An 18,082-nucleotide genomic window follows, 5' to 3' on the forward strand; every position below is an offset into this window, starting at 1 on the left:
TTTAAAAAATCCACGCCTTGTGTTATGCCTTGAAAAAATATTCTTTAAAAAATCCACGCCTTGTGTTATGCCTTGAAAAAATATTCTTTAAAAAATCCACGCCTTGTGTTATGCCTTGAAAAAATATTCTTTAAAAAATCCACGCCTTAAAAGGACCCTGAAAAAATATTCATTAAAAAATCCACGCCTTAAAAGGACCCTGAAAAAATATTCTTTAAAAAATCCACGCCTTAAAAGGACCCTGAAAAAATATTCTTTAAAAAATCCACGCCTTAAAAGGACCCTGAAAAAATATTCTTTAAAAAATCCACGCCTTAAAAGGACCCTTAAAAAATATTCTTTAAAAAATCCACGCCTTGTGTTATGCCTTGAAAAAATATTCTTTAAAAAATCCACGCCTTGTGTTATGCCTTGAAAAAATATTCTTTAAAAAATCCACGCCTTGTGTTATGCCTTGAAAAAATATTCTTTAAAAAATCCACGCCTTGTGTTATGCCTTGAAAAAATATTCTTTAAAAAATCCACGCCTTGTGTTATGCCTTGAAAAAATATTCTTTAAAAAATCCACGCCTTAAAAGGACCCTGAAAAAATATTCATTAAAAAATCCACGCCTTAAAAGGACCCTGAAAAAATATTCTTTAAAAAATCCACGCCTTAAAAGGACCCTGAAAAAATATTCTTTAAAAAATCCACGCCTTAAAAGGACCCTGAAAAAATATTCTTTAAAAAATCCACGCCTTAAAAGGACCCTGAAAAAATATTCTTTAAAAAATCCACGCCTTAAAAGGACCCTGAAAAAATATTCTTTAAAAAATCCACGCCTTAAAAGGACCCTGAAAAAATATTCTTTAAAAAATCCACGCCTTAAAAGGACCCTTAAAAAATATTCTTTAAAAAATCCACGCCTTGTGTTATGCCTTGAAAAAATATTCTTTAAAAAATCCACGCCTTGTGTTAGGCCTTGAAAAAATATTCTTTAAAAAATCCACGCCTTGTGTTATGCCTTGAAAAAATATTCTTTAAAAAATCCACGCCTTGTGTTATGCCTTGAAAAAATATTCTTTAAAAAATCCACGCCTTGTGTTATGCCTTGAAAAAATATTCTTTAAAAAATCCACGCCTTGTGTTATGCCTTGAAAAAATATTCTTTAAAAAATCCACGCCTTGTGTTATGCCTTGAAAAAATATTCTTTAAAAAATCCACGCCTTGTGTTATGCCTTGAAAAAATATTCTTTAAAAAATCCACGCCTTGTGTTATGCCTTGAAAAAATATTCTTTAAAAAATCCACGCCTTGTGTTATGCCTTGAAAAAATATTCTTTAAAAAATCCACGCCTTGTGTTATGCCTTGAAAAAATATTCTTTAAAAAATCCACGCCTTGTGTTATGCCTTGAATAAAATTTCTTTAAAAAATCCACGCCTTAAAAGGACTCTGAAAAAATATTCTTTAAAAAATCTATGAAAAAGGTGGACCCTGAAAAATATTGTTTAAAAAACCTAGACCAAATGTGGACCCTGAAAAAATATTCTTTAAAAAATCCACGCCTTAAAAGGACCCTGAAAAAATATTCTTTAAAAAATCCACACCTTAAAAGGACCCTGAAAAAATATTCTTAAAAAAATCCACCCCTTAAAGGATCCTGAAAAAATATTCTTTAAAAAATCCACGCCTTAAAAGGACCCTGAAATATATTCTTTAAAAAATCCACGCCATTAAAGGACCCTGAAATATATTCTTTAAAAAATCCACGTCTTAAAAGAACCCTGAAAAAATATTCTTTAAAAAATCCACGCCTTAAAAGGACCCTGAAAAAATATTCTTTAACAAATCCACGCCTTAAAAGGACCCTGAAAAAATATTCTTTAAAAAAATCCACGCCTTAAAGGATCCTGAAAAAATATTCTTTAAAAAATCCACGCCTTGTTAAGGACTGGAAAAATATTTTTTTAAAAACCCATTCCTTATTTTGGTCCTCAAAAATTATTCTTAAAAATCCACATTCGGAATATCCTTAAATATATTCTTTAAACAAAACATGCACGCAATGGGTGCCACAAACGCCTGGCATTGGCAACCCTACCCCACCTAAATTATTGAGATATTCGATATGGCTGCTGCCACAAGCATACCCATGTTCGATTCGATGCTTCGTTTTTCTGTTCCTCATAAGATTTCTGGTTGGCCCTTTTTTTACAAGGTCTAGGACATAGCTTTGGCAGGTTTTGTATTTCGATGCGTTTTATTGGCAATATGTTGAGGACGACGGAGACGTCGTCGTTGCTGGCTCAGCTGTCGCTGGAACCCTTGGGGCACTTAGAATGGTTTCTACTTCGTTATGTTGCTGTTGGGTTTTTTTGTTTTCCGTTCACATTGTTCCCCTCTCAATATCTTCTATCAACTAGGAGTGGTGCTGCTGCAGCTTCCTTCTGTCTTTTTGTTGTTGGTGGTGTTGTTGTTTTGTTTGTTTGCCACATTCCTTCCTTCATTCTTTTGATGTTAACAATGTGACCTACATTTAGCATCTTGTAAGGATATGGTACACAATAACAAAAACAACATTGAAAAGTGTGAACACACATAAAAATATGAGCAAATATAGCAGCAGCAGCACGAAGCCACACATATACATATGCAGATATTAGAGTGGGTACAAATTTCGCATAACTTCATATACAAATTCTGAACCTTAATTGACATATGTCCCATATCCCCTCAGGTAATGCAAATTATTTTCATCTCTTCCTCATTTAGGTCAACATATTTCTCCCCGTACCATTTCACTACACCCCAATATCCACATGTGATTTTTTTCTGTTTTCGTTTCTCTTTAAAGTGGAAAACTTTTACTAAAACTAAAAGTTATTCAATTTGTTAAAAGTTTCTGTGAAATGTAATTTACTGTTAAGCTAAAAACTCACAAAATAATTATAAATTTTCAAATGGAAAACATAAACACAACAACAAATATTTTCCTAGTTAACCACTGAAAAACAAAACAAAACCTCTAATGCAAATACTGCAGTGGGAGGAAGGAGAACAAATTGTGTAGATTAGTCCATTAAAAGAGATTTTCAACATGTCCATAACGGTAAATTGTTATGTTTTAGTTTTGGATTTTTAGGAAGGAGATTAGGTTTCCAAATAAATTATTCAAATATTTATGGAAATTAAATACAAATCCTAGGATGCAGCCTTGATAGAAAAAATATTAATAAATGCAAAAGAAAAAGAAAAATAAAAAATTGTCCTTAAAAAAGATTCAATAAAAATCCACGTATATATATTTAAACCAGTAAGGAATGTAGTAAAGTCGGACGGGGCCGTCTATATGATACCCTTCACCACTTTAGGTATATTCATCAGATGGAATCCTAACAGACGTCGCATTTTTGAAGGACCATTAACATGAAATTAAACATGTCATTTTGCAACCTATACTAAATTTTTGGTCAGATATAGAGTGGTTTCTTACAATGGAACACAATTATGAAATTAATTTAAAGCAAAATATCGAAATCTAAACCGAAATACAATTTACTTATAAATCCAAATTTCGTGCAAATCGGATAAAAGTATACATGGGAGCTATATCTAAACCTGAACCGATTTTCACGAATTTTAACACACATCGTTCTAGACATAATTCAGTACGCAATGCCAGATTTCTTGCAACTCGAAGGATGTATAGGGACTTTGGTGCACCATTTACCTAAAATCGGACGAAAATATGTATGGGAGCTATATCTAAATCTAAACCGATTTTCGGGAAACTTAACACACATCATTCTAGACCTAATTCATTACGCTGTGCCAAATTTCGTGCAATTCGAAAGATATATGAGGACTTTGGTGCGCCATTTACATTAAATTGGACGAAAATATACATGGAGCTATATCTAAATCTAAACCGATTTCCGGGAAACTTAACACACATTATACTTGACCTAATTCATTACGCTGTGCCAAATTTCGTGCAAATCGAAAGATATATAGGGACTTTGGTGCACCATTTACCTTAAATCGGACGAAAATATATATGGCAGCTATATCTAAATCTAAACCGATTTTCTCGAACCTTGGCACACATCTTTCTGGACCTTATTCATTACACTGTGCGAAATTTCGTGCAAGTAGAGAGATATATAGGGACTTTGGTGCACCATTTACATTAAATCGGACGAAAATGTATATGAGAGCTATATCTAAATCTGAACCGATTTTTCCAATTTCAATAGAGTTCGCCCTTGGACCAAATAAGTGACTTGTGCCAAATTTCATCCAAATCGGATCATAAATGCGACCTGTACTTTGTTCACAAAAATACATGGACGGACAGACGGACGGACATGCGTAAATCGACTCAGAAAGTGATTCTATGCATATTCTCAAAAGGATCATTTCCTTTTGCCTGTTGCAAACATATCGACGCCTCCGAACCATAGTATGCTAAGTCGACTTAGCATGTTTTAAAGTTCTTTACGTTTTTAGATACTACGGTCCTTAATTTATATTCTCTGAAATTTTGGTAGCCATCGGCCAATCCAAACCAAAGTTATAAGCAAAAATGTACTTAGCATGGCCCGTAAGATATATGAAACTATGAAACTACGTTGAGAGCTTCTACTGAAAAACTCACTTTTCAGACTTAGCATACTATGGTTCGGTTGCGTCGATATGCACAAAGACATAATACCCTGTACCACAGTGTGGTGAAGGGTATACAAATCTACGTCTTTAAAAAACAATATTTATAAAATCCACCCCTTTGGAAGTCCTTGAAAAAAATATTCATTGAAAAATCCGCTTGAAAAAATATTCTTTTAAAAATCCTAGGTTCATCAAAAAATTTTCTTTAAAAATCCACTTCGTTTTGTCCTTGTAAAAATATTTTTCAAAATCTCCATTTATTTTTTTTTTTTTAATTGTAATATGTGATCTATCATTTATATCCGGTACCACTCACAAATGTCATGATCCATATGAACATAATCTACCATATCAGTTTTTAATGAAATTCTCATGCTACGCACACACACATACATGCATGTGTTTGTGTGTATAAATTGTATATTTTCCATCACTCTTTATTTTGTAGTTATATATCTATATTGTGTTGGGTTTGACCCGAGAACAGAAAAAACACGAAAAACAAGAAATCCCCAGCAGCAAGGGGTAACTGATAAAGAATGCGAAAATAAAACAACAACAACAACAACAACAGAGAACAAAAACTTGTACAAAGCCATAAATCATAAAATAGAAGAGAGCTCATCTCTGGTGATTAATGTTTTAGTTTCATAAGTGTACCGAAGAGCATTTCACTGATAGATAGAATTAAAGTAGACATGGCATGGCAGGTCCGCCCAGAGTTAAAACTAAACAGCAGCGGCAGATTTAAGTTTTTTTTTTATTCGTAATTGTAGGGCAGAGCAGAGCTACACAAACAACTGGCAGCTTGTTTCACTTTGATTAAAAGCGAACGGACGGATGTTCATTTCCGCCTAATTCAATTAGGAACAAAACATCCGGTAGAAGCACAAAAGTATTTTTTTACGTTTGGCATTTTGCACAAACACACACACACACCCAAACATACACAATAAACAACATCATCATCAACATTGGCAACATTTTCATAAAATTATGATGCACTTCCGAAGGAATTCGATGCATTTTACGAATGTGTATGTGTGTGCCATGTCATGTCGTGACATTTGAACAATTTTTCTAATTCAACCGAAGTAGGCTTATGGGTGGGTGGTGGAATGGGAGGACGAGAGATGTAGAGGTGGTAATTGGGTGTTGGCAATATGCCGCTAACAAAATTTGAATTTGTTATACCGTTAAAATAAATGCATCAAATATTTATGAGAATTCCATGGGGTTGGCAGCAGCGCAGCAATCACATTTAAAATGTTTAGAATAATTTTTGAAAATACTCAAAATAATTTCATATTTAGTGTCGATGTGTGTTGATAACATAATTTTTAAACAATGTTATATCAACAAAATAAACTGCATTTATAAAAGTAATATTCATTATAGGATTTATGGACCGCAGCTAAAATAAAATAAAAAATATTTTCTGAAGTATATGAGAATTAAATGCGGATTTTTCAAATCATTTCATTTCTAGGATTTTTACAGGCGTGTGATTCGTTATCGAATTATTATTAGGGACCAACTAAGTTGTGGATTTTTTAAGGAATATTATTTGAAGGACTAATAAAAGTGTGGATTTTTAAGGAGTATTATTTGAAGGACTAATATGGGCGTGGATTGTTTACGGAATATTTTTGCAATGACCTATCATATTTGTTCAAGGACCAAGGTTTTTAAAAAAATACTTTTTCAAGGACTACCAAAGGCGTGGATTTTTTAAAGATTCATTTTTCAAGGACTACCAAAGGCGTGGATTTTTTAAAGATTCATTTTTCAAGGACTACCAAAGGCGTGGATTTTTTAAAGATTCATTCATATGTTTGGCTCAAGGACGAACCCTATTGAAATTGGAAAAAATCAGTTCAGATTTAGATATAGCTCCCATATATATTTTCGTCCGATTTAAGGAAAATGGTGTACCAAAGTCCCTATATATATTTCGATTTGCACGAAATTTGGCATAGCGCACTGAATTATGTATAGAATGATGCGTGTTAAATTTCGTGAAAATGGGTTTAGATTAAGATATAGCTCCCATATATATTTTCGTCCGATTTATATCTTTCGATTTGGACGAAATAAAGACACAGCGTACTGAATTAAGCCTAGAATGATGTGTGCTATGTTTCGTGAAAATCGGTTCAGATTTAGATATAGCTCCCACATATATTTTCGTCCAATTTAAGGTAAATGGTGCACGAAAGTACATATATATCATTCGATTTGCACGAAATTTGGCATAGCGTACTGAATTAAGTGTAGAACAATGTGTGTTAAATTTCAGGAAAATCGGTTCAGATTTAGATATATCTCCCATATATTTTTTCGTCCGATTTCAGGTAAATAGTGCACCAAAGACCTTTTATATCCTTCGATTTGCACGAAATTTGGCATAGCGTACTGAATTAAGTCTACAACGATGTGTGTTAGATTTCGTGGAAATCGGTTCAGATTTAGATATAGCTCCCATATATATTTTCGTTCGATTTTAGGTAAATGGTGCACCAAAGTCCCTATATATTTTTCGATTTGCACGAAATATGGCATAGAGTACAGAATTAAGTGTACAACGATGTTTGTTAAATTTCATGAAAATCGGTTCAGATTTAGATATAGCTCCCATATATATTTTCGTCCGATTTTAGGTTAATAGTGTACCAAATTGCCTATATGTCATTCGATTTGCACGAAATTTGCCATAGCGTACTAAATTAAGTCTAGAGTGATGTGTGTTAAGTTTCGGGAAAATCGGTTCAGATTTAGATATAGCCCCCATATATATTTTCATCCGATTTTATGTACAAGGTGTACCAAAGTCCCTATATATCCTTGGATTTGCACGAAATTTGGCACAGAGTACTGAATTATGTCCAGAATGATGTGTGCTAAGTTTCGAGAAAATCGGGTCAGATTTATATATAGCTCCCATATATATTTTCGTCCGATCTATGGTAAATGGGGCTCCAAAGTGCCTATATATCTTTCGATTTGCACGAAATTTGGCATAGGGTACTGAATTAGGTCCAGAATGATGCGTGCTAAGTTTCGTGAAAATCTGTTGAGATTTATATATAGCTTCAATATATATTTTCGACTGATTTAATTTAAATTGTGCACTAAAGACCTAAAGATTGGCCGATCTGCACACAATTTTGTACAATGTACTGTTACTATAACTTTTCGTGTGTCAAGTTTTCTTGAAATTGGTTCAGATGTACATATACCTTTTATATATGTATTTTCGTCCGATTTTAAGTAAATGGTACACTAAAGGCCCATACTGACCCGTACATGTATATAAATTAATAAAAATTAATATCTAGCAAGTTTCTCTGAAATTGATTCAGATTAGCTTCCATATATAATTTCGACCTATTCATGTTGACTGTACACCAAATAATCGCCTTAGGAAAGGCGACGTCTGTTAGGATACATATGCAGAATATCCCCAAAGTGGTGAACGGTATCATATAGTCGGCCCAGTCCGATTTTACTACTTTCGTTACTGGTTTTATTATATATCACTGTTGTATGCAATTTACGAAGTCCTTTGAGTATTAAATTATCGATGATAAATTTATAAAATTATATATATATATATATATATATCTATTGATATCTATCATGTCTTACTTATGATAATTCGCCATAAACAAGTCGAATACTTCATTTTTTTGTATAATATTTCTATGTAAATCTGATTGCTTCAAACTGAATATATCCTTATGAGATTATCATATCCTTATTACATGCCATCAAAGAAAAATGTATGAAGACTCACCAGAAGGATACTTGAAAATGAAGAATAAAATAAATTTCGCGTAATTGATGGGTTTTCTTAATAATAAAAAAATATTATCCTTGATGCTCTTTGTATGAGATAATTTTTCTTCTCCACTTCGTGAATGTTTTGAAAGGAAAACAGTATTCAATAAATCATTTGATTTCAATTCACAATGTAAGTGTTTTGTTTATTTTGGTTTTTCTGTTCGGTCGTTCGTCCTTACTTCATTATCCTTTGTGAAGTACCAATGATTTCAATGGCAACTATTAATGATTGACCTCGCCGATGCGATTGATGTTGATGATACACTACTTTTTTTTTGAAAATTTTCGAATTTTCCTTTTGCAAAGACATTTTGATTAATTTATTTATTGTCTGTTCATATCTCATATATAACCCCATTTATTTTACCCGTTCTTTTCTTCTTCTTCTTTTGTCTTTTCAGAAATGAAAAATTCTATACGTGCTGCGATGAGCCGTACTTGGATATCACGTTTAATATCACAATGCGCCGTAAAACGCTGTTCTATACAGTTAATCTCATTATACCGTGTATGGGAATCAGTTTTTTAACGATTTTAGTATTTTATCTGCCATCAGATAGTGGTGAAAAAGTAAGTAAATTATTCAAAGCACAAACCCGCACACACACAGTCTCACACATTACAGATTTCCCTTACTACCAGCCACTGCAATTTGCCACACATACTCACATACAAATTGCTGCTGCTTTTTTTGTTCTCTGTCATAAATATTTATGTTTGAACACAAATCATGAAGATGATACTGATGCTGGTGATGCTGATGCTGATGACGACACCAAAAAATACGGTTATGTCTATCTCGAACCCGACTGCGAGTCTTGTCCTACTCTCGAAGGACTTGATTTGCATTAGTTGCTTTGTCGTGACTGACTATATTTTGTGTCTGTCTGTGTGTGTGTCTTTCTGCATTACTAACTGATAATGTTGTTTCCGTTCTTTTTCTCATTCTCTCCCACTCTCTTTTTCTTTCTTTTTTTGTTCTTCGTTTTTTGTAGGTCTCATTAAGCATATCCATTTTACTGTCGTTGACTGTGTTCTTCTTGCTGCTGGCGGAAATTATTCCGCCAACATCGTTAGTTGTGCCGCTTTTAGGGAAATTTGTACTTTTTACAATGATACTCGACACATTCAGGTAAGTCAAAGAGATTCGTTTTTTTCGTTTCGTTTCGTTTTGGTTTGGTTTTTGTTTTCTGTTCGTGTTATTAAGAGACACAGACATACTTGAATATTTATATGAGTGTTCCATAAACACACATTAATCCATAAATGTGATAAGTTTTAATCAATATGCAGTATATGAGATATTCTGTATATTTTGAGATAATAGTGGAAATATTGAAATCCAAATTTATTTGAAAGTAAATGTATTTAAAATCAATAATCGCATTGTTATATACAGCCAAGGTGAACTTCGTAAACCCTTCATCATTAGCTACGAATTGAAATTATTCAAAATCATTCGCGACCCTTTTTTGAAAGTTATCTAAAAAAGGACCAATATTATATACTGCCTAGTCAGATTATATTTATCCTACTACTTATAGATTTAAGACCTTTAAAAGAATTCGGCTAGGATCTATTTACGGTCAATGGGTAATATTTAAAAATATGAACCTGAAAATTTTCAACGAATGAATTTGTACCCACTTTCGGTTAGAAAATTAACTTTTATTTCCCCTTGATACTTCTGATTCGGTCTTCTGCTGGTTTCGTTAATCTTTGTTAATATTCCTAAATAGATGATGTGTCTGCTGTAGGCTGGCCTAGGTGATGGGGTGCCATCTATCGTTACCTAGAAACAATGACTCCTTGAATTTTGTACAGTAGTTGCGGTTATTGCCCATTTAGTATTGTAATTTTCCTCTGGGAGGCGCTATACACTATCATTCCAATTAAATGTCAGGGGGCTTCGGTTTGATTTCATTTTCATTTTCAAGCCTCCTTTTTATAAATATTCGAAAGACACCAAAAATTATTTTTTCCGCTGGGATTCAAACGCAGAAAATCGTTTAGGATTATCAATATACCTAAAATTGGACAGGGCTTTTACTTAGGGATTAATCTCAAAACGTGGACAAACTTTCAAAATACCAACATATGATGGAGCCTTTATATATGGATAGGTCAAAACATAATGATGTATAAAAATGGTCCGTAAATATATGTTTCCACATCGAAGAATCCGGAAAGCCTAATTATATCCACTGGGGTTGGAAATTCGTCTCCAAAATCAAAAATACGCAAAATTTGGCGTGACCCGTAAGGACCTGGAAGCTACATAACAAAATTAACCTAGATTGAAAACTTTCTTTGAAGGAAGACGTATCTTTCACGTAATCTCAAAGGAAGAAGCAGCACGGTGCTAAATCTTTAGCCCTATATGGTTTGAAACTTTTCACATAAAAGAACAATGGTTTCGTTGTTTGTGTGTCATTAGCGGAGTTTTACAGTAAATAAACGTTGTTCAGAACAGTACTATCCAAATCGGACCCTAAAAGAGTCATTAATCATCTCTCAACTGTGTATTCAACCTTGTATGCCAAAAAGTCTTCGCTCCTGAGGGTCTCAGCAAGAATTCTTGTATTTTTTCGAACCCAATATGGAACAATGTTTATTCTTGACATATACAGTGGCTCCATCGAATAATCGGACAAGTGTTTGTCAGATATAGTAATGCTATACATTTCAAAAAAATGTCTAAATGTGTAGTTTTTTTTCGCTTTTATTTACACATTACTTACTTATATTTCTGAACAATACAAAAAGCAACAACTTTCCTAGTGATAAAAGTAAATTTTGTCAGAAAAACAAAATTAACTCAATTTATTGTGTTCAACGCAAAATCGGACAAAACAAAGTATCAATGTTAAAAGTCCCGTTATTATGCAAATATGAACTTCAAATCTGTATTTTGTTTGTCGTATTCATTTGTAAATTGCATTTAGATCAAGAAAGTGGTAAAACTAAATAAAAATAAATTTAAATGGCTCCAAAAGGGAAAAAATTCAGTGTGGAAATCAGACAATTAATAGATAAATTGAATTATGAAGGTAAAACAGTAAGAGAAATTGCCGTATTGGTTGGAATGAATAAATATACTGTCCACGACATTATAAAGAGGTTCCGTGATGAGTTCAGATTGACCAATAAAAGCAGAGAAGGTCAATGGAAGATATTGAATGAGCGAGAAGAGCGTTCGATATTAAAAGAAATAAAACAATATCCATTTAAAAGCGCAAAAGAACTTAAAATAAATTTAAAAACTCGCACTTGAAAAGATGTGTGCCTAAATACTATTCGCAATACATTACATAAATATGATTATTATGGAAGAGTTGCAAGAAAAAAAGCATTTATAAGCCTTAAAAATAAAAACAGTAGAATAAAATATGCCAAGGAGTATTTACTAAAATTAGAAGACTTTTGGAAGCAGGTAATTTGATGATAGATCATCATAAAATACATTTCTATTGATAGTTTCCATTATATTAAGGATCTGTTTACTGACGAAAGCAAATTTAATTCGCACGGATCAGATGGAAAGATGTATGTGTGGCGTAAGCCAAATGCTGAATTTAATCATAAGAATACAAAAGCCACTGTTAAGCACGGATGAGGTTCTGTTATGGTTTGGGTCTGCATGTCGAGTGCGGGAATATACAATTTGCATTTTATTGATGGTAAAATGGACAAATTTGTCTACCTCAACATTTTAAAACAAATCGCGAACAACTTTGCCTTTTATCAAGACAACGATCCCAAGCACACATCAGGTGTTGCAAAGCTTTGGTTGATCCATAACTGTCCCAAACTTATACAAACACCTGCACAGAGCCCAGACCTTAACGTAATTGAGCATCTTTGCGAAGAATTAGCTAGAAGAGTGTATGAAAAAAATGTAACTCCTTGGTACAGCTTAAGGAGGCTTTACTGAAATCGTGGAACTCCATAGAGCCGGAGGTATGCCAGAATTTGGTCAAATCAATACCGAAGCGTTTACAGGCCGTTCTGGACAACAAAGAATATGCAACTAAATATTAATTTCTCGATTTTTTGCGTTTTTTGACATTGATACTTTGCATTGTCCGATTTTGCGTTGAGCACAATAAATTGAGTTAATTTTGTTTTTCTGGCGAAATTTACTGTTATCACTAGGAAAGTTGTTGTTTTTTGTATTGTTCAGAAATATAAGTAAGTAATGTGTAAATAAAAGCGAAAAAACTACACATTTAAACAATTTTTTTGAAATGTATAGCGTTATTATATCTGACAACCACTTGTCCGATTATTCGATGGAGCCACTGTACATATTCACATAGACATGGCTATGCCATGTAATTGCCTTATTCGACTCAAAATTGCGGTTGAATCATTTACATTAGTTCGCGGATCATCGTCTTGGAAGACCCACACGGTACCTTATGTTGTGCATAATTCCATTATTCGACGCCCGTAACGATCTTATAAAAATCTATTAAAAAGAAAACAATCGGCGCGAACCTTTTTGAGAAATTTTGAAATTGCAATCCAAAGAGAACAAACCTTTCTTACGGCCATGTTATCATGCAATATTTATATCGAGAGCAAAAGTCGACTTTTTGATTTTGCTTCTGACCAAAAATTCGACTTTCAGACTTTTCGAATTTTGAATTTGACCAAAATGTCGACTTTTCGATCTTTCGATTTCGTCAAATTTATTCAAAATCGATTTTCGAATTTTACCGACGAAAGTTAAATCGACTTTTTTAGAAGAATTGTTGTCAATAGATCAAATAAAGTTCTGGAATCTGTAATTTTTGGGAAATTACGGCTTCGAAAGTCGACTTTGCGATTTTCTCAAAGATCAAAAGTCGACTTTGACTTTTACTCTTCTCAATACAAAAAGTCGCTTAAAATTTAGTTGAAAGTCGATTTACTTATCCCAAATTGAGTGTATGCTGGTGGAAGAAATACCGCAGGGTGCCTCTATCTCACGATCTTCCATTACAAATGCCCCAACGGCATGAATATTCTGTGGCACTACAATATTTTTCGTCGATATTTCACTATGTCGATCGATGTCCTCTTATCCTGAAAACCCACGTCAAAACTTGCAAAGAATGATCGCACGCAAATGTTAACGAGTTCATTCCAAACCAAACCGCACTATGTACATTTATGCTTAATAAATTTCTAACTTTTCCGCTGGGAATTTCAGATTACGTATGAACAAAAGTTAGTAGTGGCCTATGCACTACTTCGTAGCCTTCGTACAATTTCGAAATATTCGGATTACGGATCACCGCCAGAAAACAGTTTAAAAATAAAGATTTCGATCAATTTGATCCCAAGAACGATAGATATACATGTTACAAAGTGAGTCCCAATCCAATATTCGTAACGTTACAAAATTTTAGGGATATAAAAAAATAATTAAAAAAACATTAAAGAAGATCTGGACAAAATCCACATATTAAAAAGTTTGACTTTGAAATGTTCCATCAATATATAAAATTATAAAGATTTAATAGCATTCACAGGAACTCATTATAAACTAGTAGGATATATATGAGAATACAAATAATACAGTTTAAAATAGCTAACGTAATGACCGATATGTGGCACTGTTTATATTAGGAAATATAGTTATCGACCTGTTGTAGATAGCGACTGCACAAACCATATGTGGATATTGTTGATAATAAAGTTGGCGAAGTATTGTTATTTATTCTTATGAAATACAGATGTCGGCCTGTGATCGATACCAAAATCCGAACGATCTGTACACTAGGTAGAAGGTGTGTCTAGATCTAATGTTTCGTGGCGTTAAAAACGCTAAGGGAGAATGCAAATAATAATTAAAAACAACACTAAAGAAGATCAGAGCATAATTTACCAAATGAAAAATTTTGACTTTGAAATGTATAAAAAAGTATAATGATTTATTCTTTTGGAAAATTTACTCATTTACAACTAGTAGAGTATATATTGGAATGCAGCTAATACAGTTTTAAGTAGTTACCGTAATGTCCGATATGTGCCAACGTTCATATTAGGAGATATAATTTTCGACATGAATACACTAACCATATAAGGATATTGTCGATAACCATGTTAGCGAAGTAGAGATGCCGTACTTTAGTTAAGTTCATACTACTATTAATTATTCTTATGAAATGTAGATGTCGCCCTGTGATCGATAGCAAAATATGACTTATAGATGATGCTAGTGGTAATACAATGATTGAGATGCTAAAGTCGAAAGTCGGTTAATGTGATTAATACTCAATCGATACCATATAGCAGACCCGGCAAAAGTTGTTTTGCAGTATCAGAATTGCATCAATTTAGGTTTTGTAAATAATTATCGAATTTATGAAAACTATATTTCACAAACTATTTACCATTTAATTTATGTCAATTATATTTTACTATTTGTTAATATAGAAATTATACATTCAAATCCTTTTATTATATCAAGCGTTGTAAAAAATAGTTCACCCTTGATAGGTAATTAATTGGAAAATGTTTTTATTCATATTTGAACATTAGGGTGAACATAGAAATAAATATTGAATATCATATCAATTCCAAGTAATAAAAATAATAATAAAATGTTTAAGTATATATTGAAAAATATGGCAGCATTCTGACACCTCCTCTTCAATATTTTTTAACTCTCATATCAAAATATATAATTAAATCAATGTATCTAAACCAACATTTGCCTAATGCCACCAAACAAACCCAAAGTGTATAGACAGAATAACCATTCCCCTTCAACACCCAACCATACAGATATATCCGTGTGTGTGTGTTGGCATGCATTCCTCAATGATTGAATGAAATGAGCGTTAATGTGTCAAATATCAAGTTAATGGTCTGTGTACAGAGCAATTAAGTCAACCACAGATTCCGACGACAATAATGATTACTACCACATCACAGCACAGCCGAGCTCACGCAGCCAGCCAGGCAGCATAAGCAGCGCGATATTCAGCGTAATGTTGTGTTTAAGCAATTAGGCGGTGAAAGAACCAGGCAAACGATTCTGGGTGGGTTATGGGTATGGTAGTAACAAAAATCTATGGTTGTTTCATTACAGCGGAATCAGGATGTCAGCTAATTTTCGCATTCTCTTTGAGAAGCGACTAATACGATTCTCTTTTTGCAGACACAATTTACCAATTTCGTTTTCATTTTGAGTGACCACACGAAAAAACTAAATTGTTGTAAAACGACAAGAATCCATAAAAATAATTGACACATTTGTCTGGCCTAAATGCAGTCATGAAAGGACCTTACAGATCCGCATTACCAACTGCTGTTTTTTCTTCTTTTTTTGGTGCTTTATAATGTTTGATGTTTGCTATTAAATTTAACACCTGTTTTCTGCTCTATGCCTCCTACTTCGTTTGGAGTCCATAAAATGACACGTTCACCTTAAAAAAAACTAAAGCATAAAATTCATTGTTGTCCTAAATGGTGGTGCTGCTACTGCTGGTAAAGAGGCCATAAAACTGTTGGTACCTTTACATTGTTATTTACCTCCGACTACCTCTCTTGGAGGAATGAATGAATCACTGGATGTTTTAAGCCACTTAAAGTTTATTTGCTGGAAGAACTTGGAAATATTTATGTTGACAGATGTGGGATGGTGGGAGAGGGGAAGATAGTGAATATGTTATTAACAATAGACACGGGGGTAGTGATTTTTAGGCTTCGAATATTTTCATTACGATACTACGTCTGGCAATAGATATTACCATCCTCAGACTAATATCTAGGAAGAAGGTCTATAACAGGAGTGGACTTTTAATGAATATTTTTTCAAGAACGAACTAAGGCGTGGATTTTTTAAAAACAATTATTTCAGGGACAAATTAAGGCGTGGACACTAAAAAAATATATTTTTGCAAGTGCCAACTAAGACATGGGCTTTTGAAAAAATATTATTCCAAGGACCAACTAAGGCGTGCACTTTTTAAAACATTTTTTCATGGGCAAACTAAGGCGCGAACTTTCTAAAAAATATTTTTTTAGGGCCAGTCTTATTTTCAAAATAGTAAGGGGCAATGACCCCTGCAGATCACGAACCACACAAACAGAAGCAAACTGAAGCTTCCCTACAATAACAGTTCGGCTTTTCGAGTATCAGATGAGAAAATTTTGCTTAACATGTATTTTTAAGCGTTTGCGGATAAAATTCATGCACTTCAAGGTCACAAGCAAGGAATACACGACGTGTTTGATAATTTATTAACCTAACTGCCGCTCAGCCATCCCCATCCGCCGATACTTACTTACTTAACTGGCTTGTTTCAGAACGGCTGTTTCATAAGCTGAGCTTAAAAAAAGATTTCCAAGCGCGTCGGTCTTGTGCGCATCTCCTCCAATTTGAAAGGCCACGTTCCAATATGTTGTTTTCTACTTGGTTTTCCATATAATTCGTGGCATTCCCCTTCTACGGGAACCATCAGTAGACACGCTTTTATATGCCTTTTGAATTGGGGCATTCTCATTCATTCGCTCAACATTCGCTAGCCACCGTAGTCGCTGCAGCTCAATACGACTGACTATGTCGATGTCCGCGTATACATTGTAGAGTTCGTGGTTCATTTGACGCTTATATTCACCGTCAGCGTAGATAGGCTCGTAGATCCTTCGGAGAATTTCACTTTCAAACACTCCAAGAGCTGCCTCATCTGCTTGCGCACGGGTAGCATGGGTAGTATCAGCGCCTGGTAAAGTGTGAGTATGGTCTGGCGGGAGGTGGCCTTGTTTCCAACCTGCTTACTTAGACCATAGTAGCATCTGTTGGCCATCACAATCCTTCCCCGAATTTCATAACTGATGTCATTCGTTTTATTTATGGCGGTACCAAGGTATATAAAATCTTTAACTACCTCGAAGCTGTAGTTCTCAAGTTGGTTGGTCCGAGTCTGCAGGACGTCTTGCGCGTTGATACCATCAGCTTGGTCTTCTCGCAGTTTACTGCCAGACCCACTCGGCAGACTCCTTCAATTTGTTCAAAGGTGTCTGTTACCGATCGCAATGTTCGACCCATTATATCGATGCCATGGGCATAGGCGAGTAACATGTGTTGTTGCTGTTCACCTTTGCGTCTCGTATGACATTTTCCAGCACGATGTTAAAAAGATCACACGACAAATTGTCACCTTGTCTGAATCCTCGTTCGGTATTGAAGGGCTGACCTTGTGCCACTTAAAGTTATCCTGCATAGCCGTATTAATTTTACAGGAATGCCGAACGTGAACATGGCTTTAAACATCTCTGAACGTATAGAGCTGTCGAATGCGGCTTTATAGTCGGAAGTTTTAATCGTCCTGAATGGGTCAAGTTGGTTTCGTCAGTTAATTAAATTATTTTTCGGATTTATGATCCGAACTAGCCATGGGCAACATCTTTCTCTTTTAAAATTCCCATCTATATTCCAAAATTAAACAATTTAAATGGAAATTGGTTTAATTCCCATGGGTAGTATACAAAACATATGAGAAAAATATCTAAGCTACACAGACGGTATATATTTATATTTGAAACTTATTGAAGTTATTGTTGACTAAATGTATCATAGTCTAGTCCGGAT

General features: G+C 33.9%; 1 protein-coding gene across 1 annotated transcript in view; it reads left to right on the plus strand.

Moving 5' to 3' along the window:
- The window catches only part of LOC133321902 (acetylcholine receptor subunit alpha-like), a 45,182-nt gene that overhangs the window by 16,829 nt on the left and 10,271 nt on the right, over positions 1-18,082 (plus strand). The window contains exons 4-5 of the mRNA XM_061530974.1: positions 8,895-9,063; positions 9,489-9,625. Coding sequence (XP_061386958.1) covers positions 8,895-9,063; positions 9,489-9,625 — 306 coding nt within the window. The remainder of the gene's footprint in view (positions 1-8,894; positions 9,064-9,488; positions 9,626-18,082) is intronic.

Source organism: Musca vetustissima, unplaced genomic scaffold (genome assembly GCF_032173495.1).
Source record: "Musca vetustissima isolate MV318-11 ecotype Yass unplaced genomic scaffold, APGP_CSIRO_Mvet_v1 utg46116, whole genome shotgun sequence".
NCBI classification, from domain to species: domain Eukaryota; kingdom Metazoa; phylum Arthropoda; class Insecta; order Diptera; family Muscidae; genus Musca; species Musca vetustissima.